Source organism: Uranotaenia lowii, chromosome 2, assembly GCF_029784155.1.
Source record: "Uranotaenia lowii strain MFRU-FL chromosome 2, ASM2978415v1, whole genome shotgun sequence".
NCBI classification, from domain to species: domain Eukaryota; kingdom Metazoa; phylum Arthropoda; class Insecta; order Diptera; family Culicidae; genus Uranotaenia; species Uranotaenia lowii.
The window spans coordinates 45,394,315-45,411,791 of NC_073692.1; the positions used below are offsets into that span (position 1 = coordinate 45,394,315).

A 17,477-nucleotide genomic window follows, 5' to 3' on the forward strand; every position below is an offset into this window, starting at 1 on the left:
TATGGTGGATATCACTTGATCTGAAACTTTCAAAAGTAGAAATTCATGTTTGAATTAAAAATTGTTAGTTAAATTTATAAACTATATTATCATCATGCTATCATCAATAATCTGTAACAAAAAGTTTCATTAGTAACTTAATATGCTTTGTATTTACAATCCGCCAGTTCCTTCATGTCATTATCAACTACGTATGTTGACCTGTAGAAAAATATTAGGGTTAGTTGCCCTACTTTGGACCCTTTAAGCGGTGGTTTTTAAATAATCATGTTTTTCTCATAAATGGACGGAAGTTTAATATCTTTCAAGAAATTTATCTACAGTTCATAATCTTATCGTCAAGTTTCAATAAGATTTTTCAATGTAGGTTTCACCGTTATTGAAAGATTTGCAATTATATGGATGATCAACATTTCCATCTTTGAACCTACTGTTCCCATTTCGGTACTGAACTGGTACCTTTCATTGGACCTATAGCTAAAATTCTTGTAGAAAGAATGATTTTTCGAGAAGAAATAAACAAATTTATTAAAAATGTTATCTGCAGTCGAATATTATCGTAAAAAAGTATTACAGCTTTTTAATGATAAAAACACTTATGTTTTGTTTATCAATATTTCAAACACTTTTACTGCCCGTCAGCTCTATCAGCAGAACAAGAGCTGACACTTTTTTGTGATCACTTTCTTGTAGTTTATTTGTGTAAAGCTGACAAAAAAAGCTATGAATGTTCAATATTGGTTCTGAATTATGCCCCAATTAAAAATTCGCATCTTTGTTGATTTGTTGATGTTGAACTAAAGTTTTGGTGATGTTAGGTCTAAAATTGGAACATCAAAGTCGAAGTCTCCTATTTTTGGACCCCTTACAAATTTTCCGTGTTTTCCATTAGTTTTCATTTATTTTAGGAGAAATAGGTAGTATCATTCATATTCTTCTCAGTGAAAGTAATTTTCCTTAAAACTTTGGCTTGGGCAGTAAAAAAACGAAATTTTTCCTTACTCACTCTCATTTCTCAAAACGCGCCCCACTAATTGATATGTCTGATTTATCACTGATTAGTAGGTACATTTTTAAAAACGTTGAAAATTCTATCAGAAGGACTTTTTATGGCAAAAAGCGGTATGATAGGATTCAGGAAGAATAAGAGTTCATTGTGTGCATAGCAATATCTTTATCCTTTGCTAGCTAAATGAATTATTCACAATTTTGGGCGTTTTAGGACTAAAGTAGGCTCTAGGTCCAAAGTAGGAGCACTCACCCTATTTGATAAAAGCGTCTGTCTTGAAGAAATTTTTGATTGAATTCCATAAAGCTACCAAATAAAAAAAAAATAGAAAGATTTCGAACATATGAATGTATAAAATTATGATGCTATGAAACTATGATACGATAATTTTATGTTAATATGATTAAATGCGCATGGATACAAAAACTTCTTTAAAGACCATTACTGTGCTTTTCAAAAGAGATGTGATGGGCTGAAAAAAATTATTAATTTACTGTTCTATACTATAATATCATCGCAAGAATGCAAAAATTTGCATGAAAATACCTCTGTATGTGTTTCCTTTAGAGAAAAGACAGGAAAAGAAAGAGAAAGAGAAAAGATAAGTTGGAAGTTCCTCACCGCATGCAAGCAACGCTTGCTTTGATCCTTTTTTGTTGGACGACGCCTCAAGCATCGTATCGAAACATGTTCGGACAAGTTTCGCGTCTGAAATTTGTTTCTTATCTTTCACTACTTTCACTTTTGTGGAATTATTTTTTCGAAACGCAATATCTAAACTCTACATGTACACTTAATTATTGCGATTTGCATAAAAAAATTTTAATTTTTTTTCAATTCCGCACTTTAGTACCAGATAAAAAAACACTTGCTAATTGGTTTGCTAATCAATTATCACGCACTGATTATCTTTTGTTATAAAACTCCGATATCCCCTCACTATGTTTCACTGGTGATTATTGCTATCTACAATTTTTAAACTCTTCATAGAACACTTGATACTCAGCTAACAAAATCTTCACCGCGGTTGGAGGAAAAAAACTGACGAACCGAACGCGACGGGGGCGCAAAGCCGACTGGAGACCTTCAGCAACCAAAATGTAAACATAAACAAGTCTCAGCAAACGAACTCGCACTTCAAGTTGCCGAGTGTGGACTAGGCTTCAGGAAATACCTGATAATGTTTTCAAGTTGTCGTCAAAAGAGCAGTGCGTTCGTGAGAAAGTTTTGCACGAGTAAGTATCACTTTTAAAATTAGAATCCGTCGCACATAATGGAAATCGGAAAAAGTTAAGAATCACGAATTCTACGGTATCAGGATACTGAAACGTGAGCCGAACTACGTTCGTTTAGAATCCAGAAGTTCCCGGACCGAGACGAGAAGCAAAATAAAACAGCCAAAAGTAGTGTACTGTTGCGTGGTGGATAATGATCCAGGATAGATCAAGGCAAACTTCAAGCAGATCATCCGAGACCCAAGTAACACCGATAGTTATAAGACTCCTCAAGTCCCTTATAAAACCAAAACTTTGTCTAGTAGCCTGCTATAACACTTTAAATGTTACTTGGCCTGAGGATCCGAGACCGACCGAGCCCGCTTGTCCAGTAATAACAAGATCACGATCGACGGTGACGAACTGGAGATAATCGAAGATTTGTCCATTTCGGCTCACTGGTGGCCGCAGACAATGACACCAGCCGTGAGATCCGGAGGTGAATGATCAGCGGAAGACGAGAAGACTTAGCCCTCGCACGAAGTGTAACCTGTGCACGGTGCTCATTAGACCGGTTGTCCTTTACAGGCACGAGACGTGGATATTGCTCTAGGAGGACCTGCAAACACTCGGAGTATTCGAGCGACGAGTGTCAAGAATCATCTTTGGCGGCATGCAGGAGAATGGAGTGGGGAGGCGAAGGATAAAACACGGGCTCGCGCGACTCTTTGGCAAACCCAGTATCCAAAAGGTGGCGAGCCCTGGACGGATACGCTGTCTGTCCCGCAAAACAGGTGTTCGCCGCGATTCCGGTAGGCATCAGATGAACAGGAGCGCAACGAGCAAGCTGATTAGACCATTTGGCAAATGTGGAATGTCCCAGAAATTGGAGAACAGTTTCCGAGTGAATTGAAGAAATGTTGTTCTTCAAGTTATGTCGTGAGACGGTATACTGTGGAAATAATAAAAGAAACAGATTTATTTAAACCTGTACATGACGGCCAATGATAAGTTTGACGTTGCCGAGAACCTCAGGGCACAGAAAGTTTCGAAATTAGTCCTTAAGTTTCTGGTGTGGCAAGTCACGTGCGGAAACGGTAGGCAAGTCAATCTTAAAGAGTACCTCCAGAAGCGCTCTTTTGGGTGGATTTGGTATCTTGCCACTACTTCAATGAGGTTGTAGAGAAGTTCGAGGCGCAAGGAGTCGATTTTGAAGTACTGGGCAACCCGATCGAGAAGTACACGGCCATTATTTAAGGATTGCTTCTGAAACTACCTTGAATTAAGTCTCGATTGTTTCTTTACACTCCCTAAAAATTTGGTGGAAATCGAATGAAAACTCGAAAGTTGAAATTGAATTTTGTCTGTGCAGATTTAAAAAACACCACAAAAGATGTCAACGGTTTTATAACCTGAAGCATGGCTTGATAAACAGGAAATTTTTTAACGATTACTGCCCAGCTTTTCCTTGAACATGGTCGTCCGGTGCCACCATATTGTATTGATGTTCAACAACGTTCGACGAGTGAACTCCAGAACAATTACCAAAGCGATACTCGAGGCTATCTCAAAGATATTTACTGTGAGTTCATACGGAATCTCGTATTCGTTGGGGGGAGGTCAGGGAAAACATCGCAAATACCCTGAAGGTTGAAAACTGCTAAGAAGGTATTTTAAAACGAAGATAGTTTCCCGGGGATCATGAAGTAAACTGGCTACTCTTGGCAAACTGTTTGAAATCTATCTTGGCTATCTTCAAGAGATTGACGGTCTTAACAAAAAATTTACTGAGAATGTTTGACGGGTCTTTTAAACAGGTTCTACCGTAGCGTCACTAAAATACGTGGATCCCCAAAGAGGCGGGTTGGTCTTCGAACTTATAAAATGCGGTCCAGTAGCGCTCGTGAAGATCGTGTTGAGATCGTTTGGAAATTCCGGTATCACTTATAGGTCGGTGAACTTAGAGCAAGATGGAAGATCGTCAAGCCAGATTCAGTGGAAAGACGACGTACTGGAGCCACGCCGCGGTCGACAGACAAGAACTAAGTAAGGTCTTCGAGCCACTGCGACTGGGAGGTCCTTGAGCCAGAGCCATGAAGTGGTCAACGGACCAGAACTGCGTAAGGTCGTAGAGCCAGACCCACTTGGAGGTAGTTGACCCGGAAGGTCGGCGATCTGGAGCCCAGATGGAAGGACATCGTGCCATTGGTGAGGCGTCGAGCCAAAAGAAGAGTGTCGAGCCGCACCCAAAAAGTTGGTTAGCCATTTGGAGGTCGTCGAGCAGAAACCATGGAAGGCCGATGGGCCGGAAGCCAAATGGAAAGTCATCGAGCTGTAACAGATAGACTCATCGATGTGCCTCGATAAAGTTTTGTGGCGCTCTATTAGTGGCGGAATCTAGCTGAATTCATATCGTTGTCGGAAAAAAGTAAAATGCTAGTTGTATCTTATGTCGTTTCTAGACATTGTTTCAGGGTGTTATTGGCAACTACCATGATAGACATTTTCGCGCATGTTTCCTGAAGTCACGGTTATGTGCTGGACCAGGTGTTAGTTCAAGATGAGGCACTCTCGATCGGCATATGACGGACTGAAAACCGGACCTTGAGTCATTACGATAGATACTCGAACCTTGAATCATTAAAGAAGAGAAGAAGTCAGGCCTTGAGTCGTCGAGAGTCATAAATTATTATGCGCATGAAGTGCACTCGTGAACCTGTATTGCCGAGGAGCCTTTCTGCGCTAGTTTAATCTCTTATCCGGATGGGTTCATGGTCAGAGACAGTAGTTAGTTCATAAGGTGTATACGTATGCTGTTAAAATTATTCACTGGGTCCGTAGAAAGGTGCACACGTTTTTTCCAAAGTGGTAGACTTCGATGGACAATCCGTTAATACTCGGAACTCGGAAAATGCGGAATATCGCTGCGGAGCTTTGAAGATCCGACCAGAGTACCACAAACAAGAGGCCTTCAAAAAAAGAAGGCTTCTTAAGTATGGAATTTTCACCACACACACGTGGAATCGTCACCGGTTTGGATCAGCGCTTGCGGGTCGTCATTTGTGTTGGACCGATTCAAGAGTGCTAACTGAGTCGAAGGAAGTTTAATTCCGGTCAGTATTTGAGGGAGCTGTTCACCTCGGCCACGTGTGTCGAAAAGTGAACTGTGGAGACTCTCAGTGTGTCGCGGCCGGTACTTTATTAACGCCGCAAGGGAAATCACCCCGGAAGATGATACCGAATCAGCAGTTGTTCGTGTTCCGGCCACGATCGCCGAAAGCAGTTTGATGTCGGGTATAAGGCGCCGATCACGAGCAATGGCCATAGTTTGAAGTCGGGTTTTTAAGCGCCAATCGGGGTGCCATTTGATTATTCCACGATCGCCGAAGCGAGTTTGATGTCGGGTATTAAGCGCCGATCAAGAGCAAAGACCAAAATTTAATGCCGGCCATCATCGCCCATTAAGGCGTATTGAATTGATGTTCAAGCCAGCTTGAGCGCTGTAGGGATTTAGGACGCCGGAGAAGTTTATGTGGGTGTTCCGGCTACGAACGAGGTTGGATTTGTGTCCTGACCACAAATGCCGAGAGGAGGAGCCTGATGTTCTGAGAGTGAACATATCACAGAAAACATTCAGGTAAGCTTAGGACATTTATGTCTGAAAACTCAATCCAATGGAAGCCAACTTTTGTACCGATTGGAGAGGAGCCAAAACCTCAACGGACACACGAACATTGGTTAGATTTCACAAAGTTTTCTAATGTATCAAGGTATCTCATCAATTCTCAGTTAGGTCGAAGCCTGTTCCAAAGTAGGCAGGACTATCATGTAAAACTTGAGGGTTTTCCTTCAATATTTTATGTTCAAAATTGATCTCATGACAAAATGGTGAAAAAAAATCATATCTGTTTTCAAGTTGATTGGAACTCCAATTTATTACGAACCTAGTGTCAACGTCATCAACATCAGAGACAATTTTAAATCCAAAATCTCATTGAATCAAGATAATGAATGACCGACGGCGAATGGTTTAAGTAATTTCCATATGTAGTTATGTAACTACTCTCTGGAGCCACCGATTTTCAGAAAAAATAATTTTCGTAACTTCTCTGTAGGCTCTACCCCCTTCACTGAGGTGACATGCAAAGTGAGTCTTGCGATATATACGTTTGAAAAAAAAAAAAAGAAACAAATTCAAAACAACATGCAGTTATGTTAGGCGTAACAAAAATCAAGTAAAAAACAGATAAAACTTGTAAAAAAAACAACCGTTAGCACACATTGATTCTGCATTATACTAGATTTTTTTTCTGTACAGAGGTTCTGCTAATTAGGCTTTCGTTTCGCGCAACTTTTGAGAGTTTGATTTGTTTGGAAAGTGCATAGCGAGATCAAAACATAACAACGACCGGAGAGTTGCTGAAGTTTTAACTCAAGTAGCTACTGGTAGTAGGTTTGATGATTTCTAATGTTTCAACGCGCAGCTGCTGGTTATGTTCTGATGGGGGAGAAAAGATGGGCAGAAAGATGATATCTAACTATTTACAAGGATATTTTGCTCTTTCTTAGCTATTAATTGTATTTAGGTATAAAAATATGTTTTCATTTTGAGTATTTGCTCTAGCGATCTATGGTAGCTTAAGGTATCAGTAACTAATGTACATAACAAAACTCATACAAATGTACTCATTTAAATTAAAACATTCTCAGATATATGTCGGTTAGAAAATAAAATGACGCATTAAAACTAAACTCTACAGCAGTTAGAATAGCTTATCGTGAGCAGTTTGAGTACTAGAGCGATGCTTGTTTTGTTTTTTTTTTACTTCTCGATTCGGGTTTTGATTTTCGTTATGAATCGCGTAAGTATGTTTCCTCCGGTTGGTGTTTATTGTAACGTATGCGGAAAGCGTTCGTGTTTTTCTTTCCGAATGAAAAATATAATCTAACTTGTAGCAAACGGGCGATTTTGAAAATTCTATATCTCTGCTTATTGTAGATGATGTTCAATTTGAACGGATGGCTTTCGTTTGGTTTCTTCAAATTCAGTATTCTAACGCACTATCTATCTAGTAAGTTTTAAGAAGGTCAAAAAGTCTAGGAGAATCGAAACAGTAACGAAAAACTCAATCAACTATCTATTGTCAAACTCGATATCAGTACCTATGAAAGTTTTATAGATTACAGGGAGAGAAAGGGGGAAAGGAGCTTTATATAACATTTGTTGTTGTTGCTAAACTCGAGTGTAAAGAGTTTGTTAGTATCGAGAAAAAGGGTTCAAAGGAAAAGTAAACAAATTCAAACATTAGTTTTAGTCGCCATGCATTTACTAAGGACTATGTTGAGATAGAGAGATAAAGGGGGTTAGACTAATTATATGAAAAGACGTTTGGATGTAAGAAAATGAACGAATGAACGATGGGCTTCTCATTCAACAAGTTTTGTTTTCGTAAGCTTGTTTGAATGAGCCGCCAGTGAATCGGATCATCTGAAAGTATCTAACCATCCAGAAGGTGATCTGGGGAATGATGATAGTTGAAGAAATTCAAAGAGAGTATCTGAAGATATTCTGCTTATGGTTGGTAGGTAACAAAGATAACTGTTAAAAAAGTGGTTACGGTTCAATGAATCATATTAAAATATTTATGTACGCATCTGAACCGGGGGAATGATCAAGGAAAAGTCAGAAATGTGAAACAATCCATATCGAAACTCATCGAACTGGTACTAATGTTAGGTTGAGATGAAAATATTTCTTTGAATATTGTGAATCGCTGAGAGGTAAACAAATGAAGGTGTACTGATTTACTGGATGCATCTGCCAGTGAGAAGTGTTTGAGTGTTTGTGTTGAATAGATGTTTCTATCTTGTTGTTACCGTGAATGGGTCATGAAAGATATATCTCCAGAAAAGGATATGGCCATCCGCGTTCTTGATCTATGAAACATATGTTTTTCTGTTTAACAGAAAGTTGCTTCCATTAATCTACTATCTAAGGTTTGGGGTCATTGAAATCGATCCACACGGCTCCTAAAGCTTGGTACCGTGATATTACTAGTTTTTGTTTTTATTCGAAATTCATTGTTCGCCATTTTTGTGCTGCGGCTTACCGAAGTACCCTCTGCACCGTATTCAACAGAATCACGGCTATCACGCTACTGATACACATCTTGACATTGAGATGATTGGTAAAATGTAAGCTAGGACTCGAGTTACACATATCTTCCTCACAAAAACACATATGTCCATTGCCTGAACTTTCCATCATACACACATGATCTACCATAAACAAGTTTATCTGTAATTGAGATGTACACATTCTTCTAACAACTTCATAAGCTGAAATATTTCAAACATTTTTTTTGTTTCATTTCATGTTAACAATTATGAATATTTAACAATATACGAGATTATTATGAATATATATTTCATTTGTCACATTTTAAAACAGTGTATTGTTTGATAGCCAAAAAAAATAAATTATAAAAATTAGAACAAAATCATATTTATCACGATGACCGGGAAGCAAAAACAATTGGTAGCGGTAGAGTTGTGTGTCGGAGAGAGAATAAAAAGAATGTTATTAATTAAGGTATCTTATCGAACTACTGAATGTAACAGTATGCATTTCGAATATAGTAATAATGGAGCAGGTGATGATCGAGAACTAAAAACTAATGATTATTCCTTGGAACCGATTGTTTTCTCTTTGGAAAACAAAAACAATTATCCCTTAAAAGTTCAAAAAAAGTTATATGTCAGACGATAGAATTTAACTTATAGCTCAACCAGAGATGCATATTTTCTTTAAGTGCTTTTTTTTTGTAAACTCAAATATACAGGCCTTAATGGCTCAAAGCGGAAAATCGTTGACTTGAGTATAAATTTTGGCGTTTGCATCATTTGCAGAAATTGTTGAGCATCACAGTGATAATCAGTGTTGTTAGCGAGAACTTTCACGAATTTCACAAGACTGGTGATTATCAGAAAATATGCAACTCTAGTTAAAACAATTGTTTAACAGTTATTACTATTTTGTCATGATCCTGTGTAAAACTACTAACTCAAAGAAATGAAAAACGTTCAAAAAAGACTCGTACTATGATTACCAATTCAGATGATGAGATGAGACACTCAATAAAAATAATACACTGGTAGATGAGATTGTTTTTACACCTAAACAGCGAATATATTTAAAACGAAGCCGATCGTTTGTTGTGATTCGAAAAAGAGGGTCAGACTTACGTGTCCGGGAGTGTCGCACCATCTTGACGCAGCATCCGTTGCAGGTCATCAGGGGCGGCTGATCCCGGGGAAGCGCCGTATAATTGAAGGGATCCTTGCAGCGGGCGTCCGTCCAGCTATCGCACTCGTAGCAGTAAATCGACCGAGCTTGGGTGTGAGGATTGTAGGGATTATTTGGGTTTTTTTTTAAATTGATAAATCAGAATGATGGAATAAAAAAGGGGGAAAATATATTAGTTTTTTGGTGTATAATATTTCTCTCACAACAAGTGCTACAGAAAAGAAATGGAATGAGAAATAAGTTTTGTCCAATTTCTTTCGTTCAAACACCGGTTGTTAAATTCAATAGGGAAAATGTAATGTAAATTATTTTGTTACCCCTTTTTTATTTTATCCTAATCCCATTTCTTTTCAAAAATTTTAACATTTACATAAACTTCACAAATGTACCTAAAACTAATAGAATAAACGAATTAATACAGGTTTCTACTGAAAAAAGGTTTCCGACATTCAATCAATCACACATATGCAATTGAAACTTTTTTTAAAGACCTCTTTATCAATATTATACACCTTGTCAGATGAATTCCACTATGCTTGGATATAATTTTCATGAATTCACATATCGATACGTCAACCCCAAATTAACGTGTATATCGTGATTAAAATAGATGTTCTCGTCTTGGTAAACTTGAATACCATCAATATTCAACAACTAAAAAGTTGTCCTATTGCGCTAGGCCATTTTAACTTCTCAAGAAAACTGCTCAAGTTTGGCTAAGAGTACCTGTTTTCTTCACTATTCCTGCGAACACTTGTTTTTGTTTCCAAATATGAAAATGTCAGCCGAAAGTCAGAACTTCTTACTCTTATTTTCAACGAAAACGCATATTCTAAATCCATTTTCATTCCGAACCTCTGAAGGAGTTTTTCGGTGTATTGTACTTGAGAAATCTCTAATTTTTGATTCTCAAAGTCACGTGTTATTTTCATTCCCAGGAAACATTTCATTTCGTACAAGTAGGTACTTCATTTGGAATAACCTTCTAAATTCCTTTATGGTCAATTTTATGGAATCAATATGTTTGTCTATCAAAAGGATGACGTCTACGTAGAGTAGGGTATTTCGGGGGAATATGCACCTGCTAAGGGAAATTACCGAGTATGTGGAATACATAAGCTGAACACCCGAATACATTGCAACATGTGCTTCGTATTTCTATCTTCTACTCATATTCTGTCAAAAATATCACTTTTTATTGTAAAACTATGAAAATATTCGATTTTTTACAAACGCCTTTAAAAGCAACCTTTGAAATCATTGGATGTTAAACGCCCCAGTGTGAGCTAATGATGCTCCAAAACATTGGATCAAAACGACTCGAAAACAACACAATATTCACAGTGAAAACGAATTAATTCTGTTATTTGATTCGGAAAAAGTGCAAAAAAAAATTTTTTCCAAGTTTATCTACACATAATAACAAGTGGTTTGTTAACATTTCTCATTGAAAAAATGAAAAATTTTGAATTTCATGACTTTATTTTGAACTGTGTCAGTTTCAAAAAAAAATTCTGCCGCTTTTGGCAACAAGTTTAGTGAACCGATTCGATTTTCTGTGCACGTTTTTTACTCAATTCCGATCGAAAGTTATAATTATTATGCGTCCTAATGATAATATAGGACTAAGCAAAGAAGAAGATCGATATTTCATTTCGAAAATCGGTCTGTATTCATGGAAAACTCCACTCCAAAGCTTAGAATAAAACACGTGGTTTTGTTTACATCTTACCGAACAGCACCTTGAGAGGAGGGTGATTTGTCCAAAAATTGATGGGGGCATTTTGATCGGATATTTGAAATTTAGTATGTCTTCGGTTTACCATAAAACAACAATTTACCACAGTTTTTCATCAATTGATAATTCAAATATATAATTTGAACTATCAATAAAATCAATGGTGAGGATTTTTTAAGCAATCATTATTAGATCGGTACTAACCAGGTTTCCGGAATTAAAAGAGAGTTTATTAAGTTGTTCACATGCACGGTTATATTTCGATCTTCCTCGTGTCCTGTCGCTCAAACAACTAACTCCAATAGTTTTTCCTGTCCCTCGATTGCTTCGATCGATATCACATTCCCCCCTTACTTAGACAAAGATTCTCTTACATTGGAAACATAGTTTTTAAGATATTCTGGTCGTTTAGTTTCGCGTAAACTTCGACGCACTATGCAATCACCTTCATTAACGTCGTCCAGGTTGGCTTCCAGTGCTCTCTCATTATTCCCTATCTGAGACTCCGATTGATCCCCACCATTTTTCATCTGAGAGTCATTATTTGACTCGTTGCACCCTTGATCAATGAGTTTCAGATGTGAAACATTCCTCTGGTATGTTTTTCCCGTTTCCAACGATCTTAAGTCAACGGTCGCTCCAGTTCTTGATACGATCTTGAATTTTTCGGGTCCAAAATTAGTACATAGTTTGTTGTCCTTGATTATCCGTTTCGCCACCACTACATCCCCTTCTTTTAAATCGATCTGCTTTGCATGCCTTTTGTTGTTTAAAACTTGACTCGCCTCCAACTTCTTTTTCCAGTCCCGATCTCTGGTTTCCTCCCATAAAATTCCTCTTGAATACAGTTCCTCCGAACTTGGAATTTTATCCCTCATTACTCTTCCAAACATGAGCGTTGACGGCGCGATTCCTGTAACTGAATGGGGAGTAGAGTTGTACATCAACAGAAAATTTCTTAAATCCCATTTCCAGTCATTAGCGGTTTCCTGTTGGCTGATACGTAAACGTTTCAAAATGGAACTATTCATACGTTCAACCTCACCATTTGCTTGTGGCCAATACGGCGTTGTTCGTTGATGAGATATTCCGAACTCGTCACAAAAATGCTTGAAACATTCACTGGTAAACTGCGGTCCGTTGTCTGATCTCAATGACTCCGGAAAACCAAATCTTGTGAACGTTTCGAAAAGGGATTTAATAGTCAATTGAGTCGTGATTTGTTTCATAACAATAACTTCAGTAAATCGGCTATAATAATCAACGATAACAAGAAGATAATGACCTGACGGCAGCGGTCCCAAAAAATCAATAGCAACTTCTGCCCACGACCTTTCTGGCATTTTGGAGCGCAACATTGGCTCAGGTGGTCCCACTGCGGATACTAGGGTACATGACTGGCATTTTCGTACAAAATTTTCGACCTGTGCGTCCATATTAGGCCACCAAACTTTTTGACGAAGTCTCCGCTTCATTAAACTCATTCCCGGATGATCAATTTTTGCCTCGAAACTGCCAAGTATTGCCATGGGTTTATTGGATGCGTACCCCGTGAATGTTCTATCTACGTGAGTCGTACAGTTCTTAACTTGTACCTTGAGTCGTTTCATTTCATTCCAAATGTCCTCAGAAATAATATTAGCCGCTGCTCCGGAATCTATGACCATAGGTACTCCTACACCACCGATTTTGAACAAAAATGTGTTCTTTCCCATAGCATAGAATATGTAATCGTCATTCTGTTCTTGTTCTGCGCCACTGACCATTCTTATACGCTTAAAAGGTCCACTCTGTCGCTGTTCCGTATTTGCTCGCTTCCGACATTGTTTAGCCCAATGATCGGGTCCTCCACATTTTAAACATCTAGAGCCTAAAGCAGGGCATCCTTCCGAGCCTTGCATGTGACCTTTCTTTCCGCACGAAAAACAAACAGATTGTGTTGGATTGTTGAATTTTGAATATCGGTGAGATTTGTCAAAAACGGAACGATCAAACTTCTTAAATGTTTTTCGTTGATTCAAAACAGTTGGATTGTAAAAATTTCTTTGTTCTCCATCTTTTTGATCCAAAAATACTTTGCTAATGGGTTGTACATGCGAAGAACGAGATATTTCCTTTAACTTTTTCTCACTTTCCTCCAGCGCAACACCAAAAGCCTCTACTTCAGACAAAATCATATCTCGTTTCAGCATTTTTTCTTTAAGTTTATCTGACCTACATGTCTCTACAATCTGATCTACTATCATTTCTTCTGGTTCTTTAAATTCACACCTTTTCGCTTGACCTCTTAAACGCAAAACATAATCAGAAAAACGTTCCGACGGTTGTTGGATTATTTGCCGAAATAGATGCCTTTCATATGTTTTGCGTCGATACGGTTCAAAATGAGCGTCTAGCTTCGCAACCGCTACGTTATAGTAGTTGGGGTCAGGAATAACGTAGGATACATTCTCGATGTCTGGTAGATTGTCGTATATATCCCGTAAATCAGAACCCCCGAGGTATAACAATTTCGAACGTTTGTCGTATTGAGATTCTATCTTCTCGGATTCAAAATAACATTCCAAATCCCGTTTCCATCTGGCCCATGCCAATGGTAGTTGTGAAGACTCGATGGAAGTTATAAATGGTTTGATACGATTATCAGATGCTGACCTGAAGAAATCATAACATAAAAACAAAATCATTCCTTTTAATACAAGACACGAATGCCGCAGAGATGGTAAAGTGTCTCAAATAAAAAAAAAAAAAAAAAAAAATTCCTTTTAATAATTTTTAATTCTTTTTTTAATCAGAGGTGATTTATCAAACATACGCGTCATTTCTCAACTTTTTTTTTAAGTACGCAAAAAAAATAATAAAATTTACACGATGGTGGCCAATTCTTATATTAATCATTTAATTACTAAACGTTAATTGGCTAATTATTAAAAATATCGTCTCCAAAAGAGTGTTTTTTTTTTTTGTATATGGCGAACCCGCCCGATCCTTTTTATCAATGGCGAACCCGCCTGATCCTTTTTATCAACGGCGAACCCGCCTTATCTCTCTCTTGGCGAACCCGCCTTATCTTTCCATGGCGAACCCGCCTTATCTTTCTCATGGCGAACCCGCCTTATCACTTTCATGGCGAACCCGCCTTATCCTTTCCATGGCGAACCCGCCTTTTCTTTCTCATGGCGAATCCGCCTTATCATTTACATGGCGAACCCGCCGTCCAATTTCGCAAATCAATTTATTATCATAAAGACACATGAAATAAAAAAAATCTTAACTGACCAGTAACAACCAAAAAAAAATTACAGATTTTGTTCATCAAGGTCCAGGAAACAAAAAAAATTTCAAGGAGTTTACCAGTAGTCATGGTAACTTGGGTAACTAAATTTTCCGGTTCATGTGCGAAAAAAAAAACTTGAATGACGCGTATTCGATTAAAATCTTCTCTACTATGTGCTGATTCTTTAGTACTTACATCTTCCCCGATTTACTCCTCGTCGCCAATATTAGATCGGTACTAACCAGGTTTCCGGAATTAAAAGAGAGTTTATTAAGTTGTTCACATGCACGGTTATATTTCGATCTTCCTCGTGTCCTGTCGCTCAAACAACTAACTCCAATAGTTTTTCCTGTCCCTCGATTGCTTCGATCGATATCACAATCATCTTGGGGTAAAAGCCTATTTCATGTGATCACTTTTTACAAGTTAAGTGATGGATAGCCATCACAAAATTTAATTGATTTGTTATTCGTGTTTGAATGAATATCTGGTAACCTAAAATTACAAAGGTATTGGTTTTAAGAACACATACATATGTGTAAAAAGAATCCACTAAAAACTTCGCAAATCTCCAAAATTTATCAAAATATTGTCGCTGGCGTTTTACCCCGCAAGGGCATTATGGACAGAAGTACCCTATAAGAAATATTCCTTTGACTTTTGACTTAAAGATACAACAGTCAGTTTTTAGAGAAATTAAATCCAGAGTTCTCGTAGCATCATCAAATCGGTTATTCCATGATCTACTAGTTTGTTTTAAACCATACAAACTTTTGTGCAGGCGAACAGTTTGATTTAACTTATCCTCATTCCGTGGTAACTTCACGAATATTTTTTTATCCTATTATCCATTTAAAAATGCCGTCTTGACATCAATTGAATTGACTAATAATATGTGCTCGTTTGCAAATGCAAGAATAAGTCGAACGCTTTCCAATTTTGCAATAGGTGCATATTCTCGAGAGTGACCCTACACAATCCTCTTCCCTCTCCTCAAGTCAAAAAAAAATCTAATAGTTGAGTAGCCGCGACAATTACGGCCCCCGCTTACTAACTCCACACAAAAGTGAAATGAATACTCGGCACAAATCTAACTTCATGAGTTAAATGCCTCAATAAAACTACTTGTAAATTTAAAAAAAAACTGGGCATATATTTCACAGTAAAGCTTAGTTCTTTTAGAAATGGGACAGTTACGAATGCCTGTATCTCAAAAACCATTCGTTTGAACCAAATACTTTCTATGAAGAAAAAGAAGGTAATGTTATGATTTTTCATGAAAAAATTTGAAAAAAAATATTTTCCGTTTTTTGTTAAAGAAATTTCTACTTTATTCTTGGTATCTCCCATTGGCCGGCGCACACTTTTTTCGGTCATGGTATTGATCAGTTTCTCCAACTTATACTTCGTAAAATCTATATTTTAGGTGGCTTCACCCTCCTTCTTCAATTTCTAATACTTTTTGGTCCAATACTTCTCTGGAAACTGGAAACTGGAAGCATTTTAGTGGAAACAGTTGTTTCGAAATGAACAAATTTGATTATTTTTGACCACATTTTTGAACGTTTTTTTTGGGTACCGGTTTTACAGCTTAAGAGCTTTGGAACTATCAAAAAATGGTTGTTTGAGGTTGGATTTCTATGAGTCATCACTAGGCAACATTTTCAGCTTATCGGAGAAAATTGTTTTGGACATTTCAGCGATCTACCCTTAATTTTTCGTTTATTGAAAATTAAAAATGCTGATATGAGACTTGACTTCCTTGATGATCCTTAACCGTTGTTGCCGATCATGTGCTTCACTCCAATGCTTGATTTGAACTTTGCGGACATTATTGACAGTGTTTGCATACTTATCCACCACAAAAACTTAGTAATTCTTTGAATAATCAACGGTTTTGTCAGCTATCAATTTGATAATGACGATTTTTAAAGGAAATTGTGCAAAATAATTTTTTTCTTTTTCTCTTGCATCGTACATATCTCAAAAACGCGTAAATTTTAAATTTTGAAAAAAATAGGCCGAATAGTACTTTTTACAGGCAACAAAATGCTGTAAAAATTTTTAATATCCAATAACTAGTTAACGAGCTATTAGCAAATGAAAGTGTCCCATTTCTAAAAGAACTAAGCTTTAATCAAATCCAGGTCGCTGTGAACATCCCTTTGCAACCAATCTTGCTTTATATCGTCCATCATCTTTCATTGTGAAAACCCATTTCGACTGAATTGGTTTCACTCCTTTTGGAATACAGTTAACCACTGTCCAAGTTTTGTTTTGATGTAATGCATCAAGTTATTCTTAAATTGCAACTTTCCATTCCCTACAATCGTCCGTTTTCTATTGCTTCGCCGCAATGTGTGGTTAGAGACGTTGTCACTTATATCGCCTTCTTGAGTTTCATTCGTACTCTCATAATCACTTATTCCAAATGATTATTCAATTTGACCATTATCAATCGAAGTAACATTATCTTCTAAAGATACTGATTCTTGGTCCTCAATTTCTTTATCAATTTTCTCTTGCAAGATAACCTCCTGCTTTTACCTACCTACCTAAGGGTCCAGCGCCGATTGACCGGCGCATAGGGCTGAGATAAAAGATCTCCACTGCTGGCGATCCGGAGCCAGCGTCTTCACTTGCTGCCAGCCGAGGTTCTCGTCAACTGTGCGGATTTCAGCGGCTAGACTTCGCCACCACGAGCTTTTGGGCCTGCCTCTTCTTCGATGCCCATCTGGATTCCAGTCAAGCGCCTCTCTGCAAATCTCGTTTTCATCTCTTCGCAGCGTGTGCCCAATCCATCTCCACTTACGTTCCCGAATCTCGATTTCTAGCGCCTTTTGATGACACCGGCGATGAAGTTCAACGTTCGAGATCCAGTTGCCAGGCCACCAAGCGCGGATGATGTTCCGCAGGCAGCGATTTACAAAAAC

The 17,477-nt window shown here is 37.8% G+C and overlaps 1 protein-coding gene across 6 annotated transcripts in view; it reads right to left on the bottom strand.

The window, feature by feature from the left end:
• LOC129749016 (protein quiver) overlaps positions 1-17,477 on the bottom strand; it is a 50,917-nt gene that overhangs the window by 20,510 nt on the left and 12,930 nt on the right. For all 6 annotated transcript variants that reach the window (XM_055743845.1, XM_055743842.1, XM_055743844.1 and 3 more), the window contains 2 exons: positions 9,469-9,615; positions 2,094-8,562 (listed from right to left, as the gene is read on the bottom strand). In XM_055743845.1, the coding sequence (XP_055599820.1) occupies positions 8,330-8,562; positions 9,469-9,615 (380 nt within the window). In that variant the 3' untranslated portion in view covers positions 2,094-8,329. The remainder of the gene's footprint in view (positions 1-2,093; positions 8,563-9,468; positions 9,616-17,477) is intronic.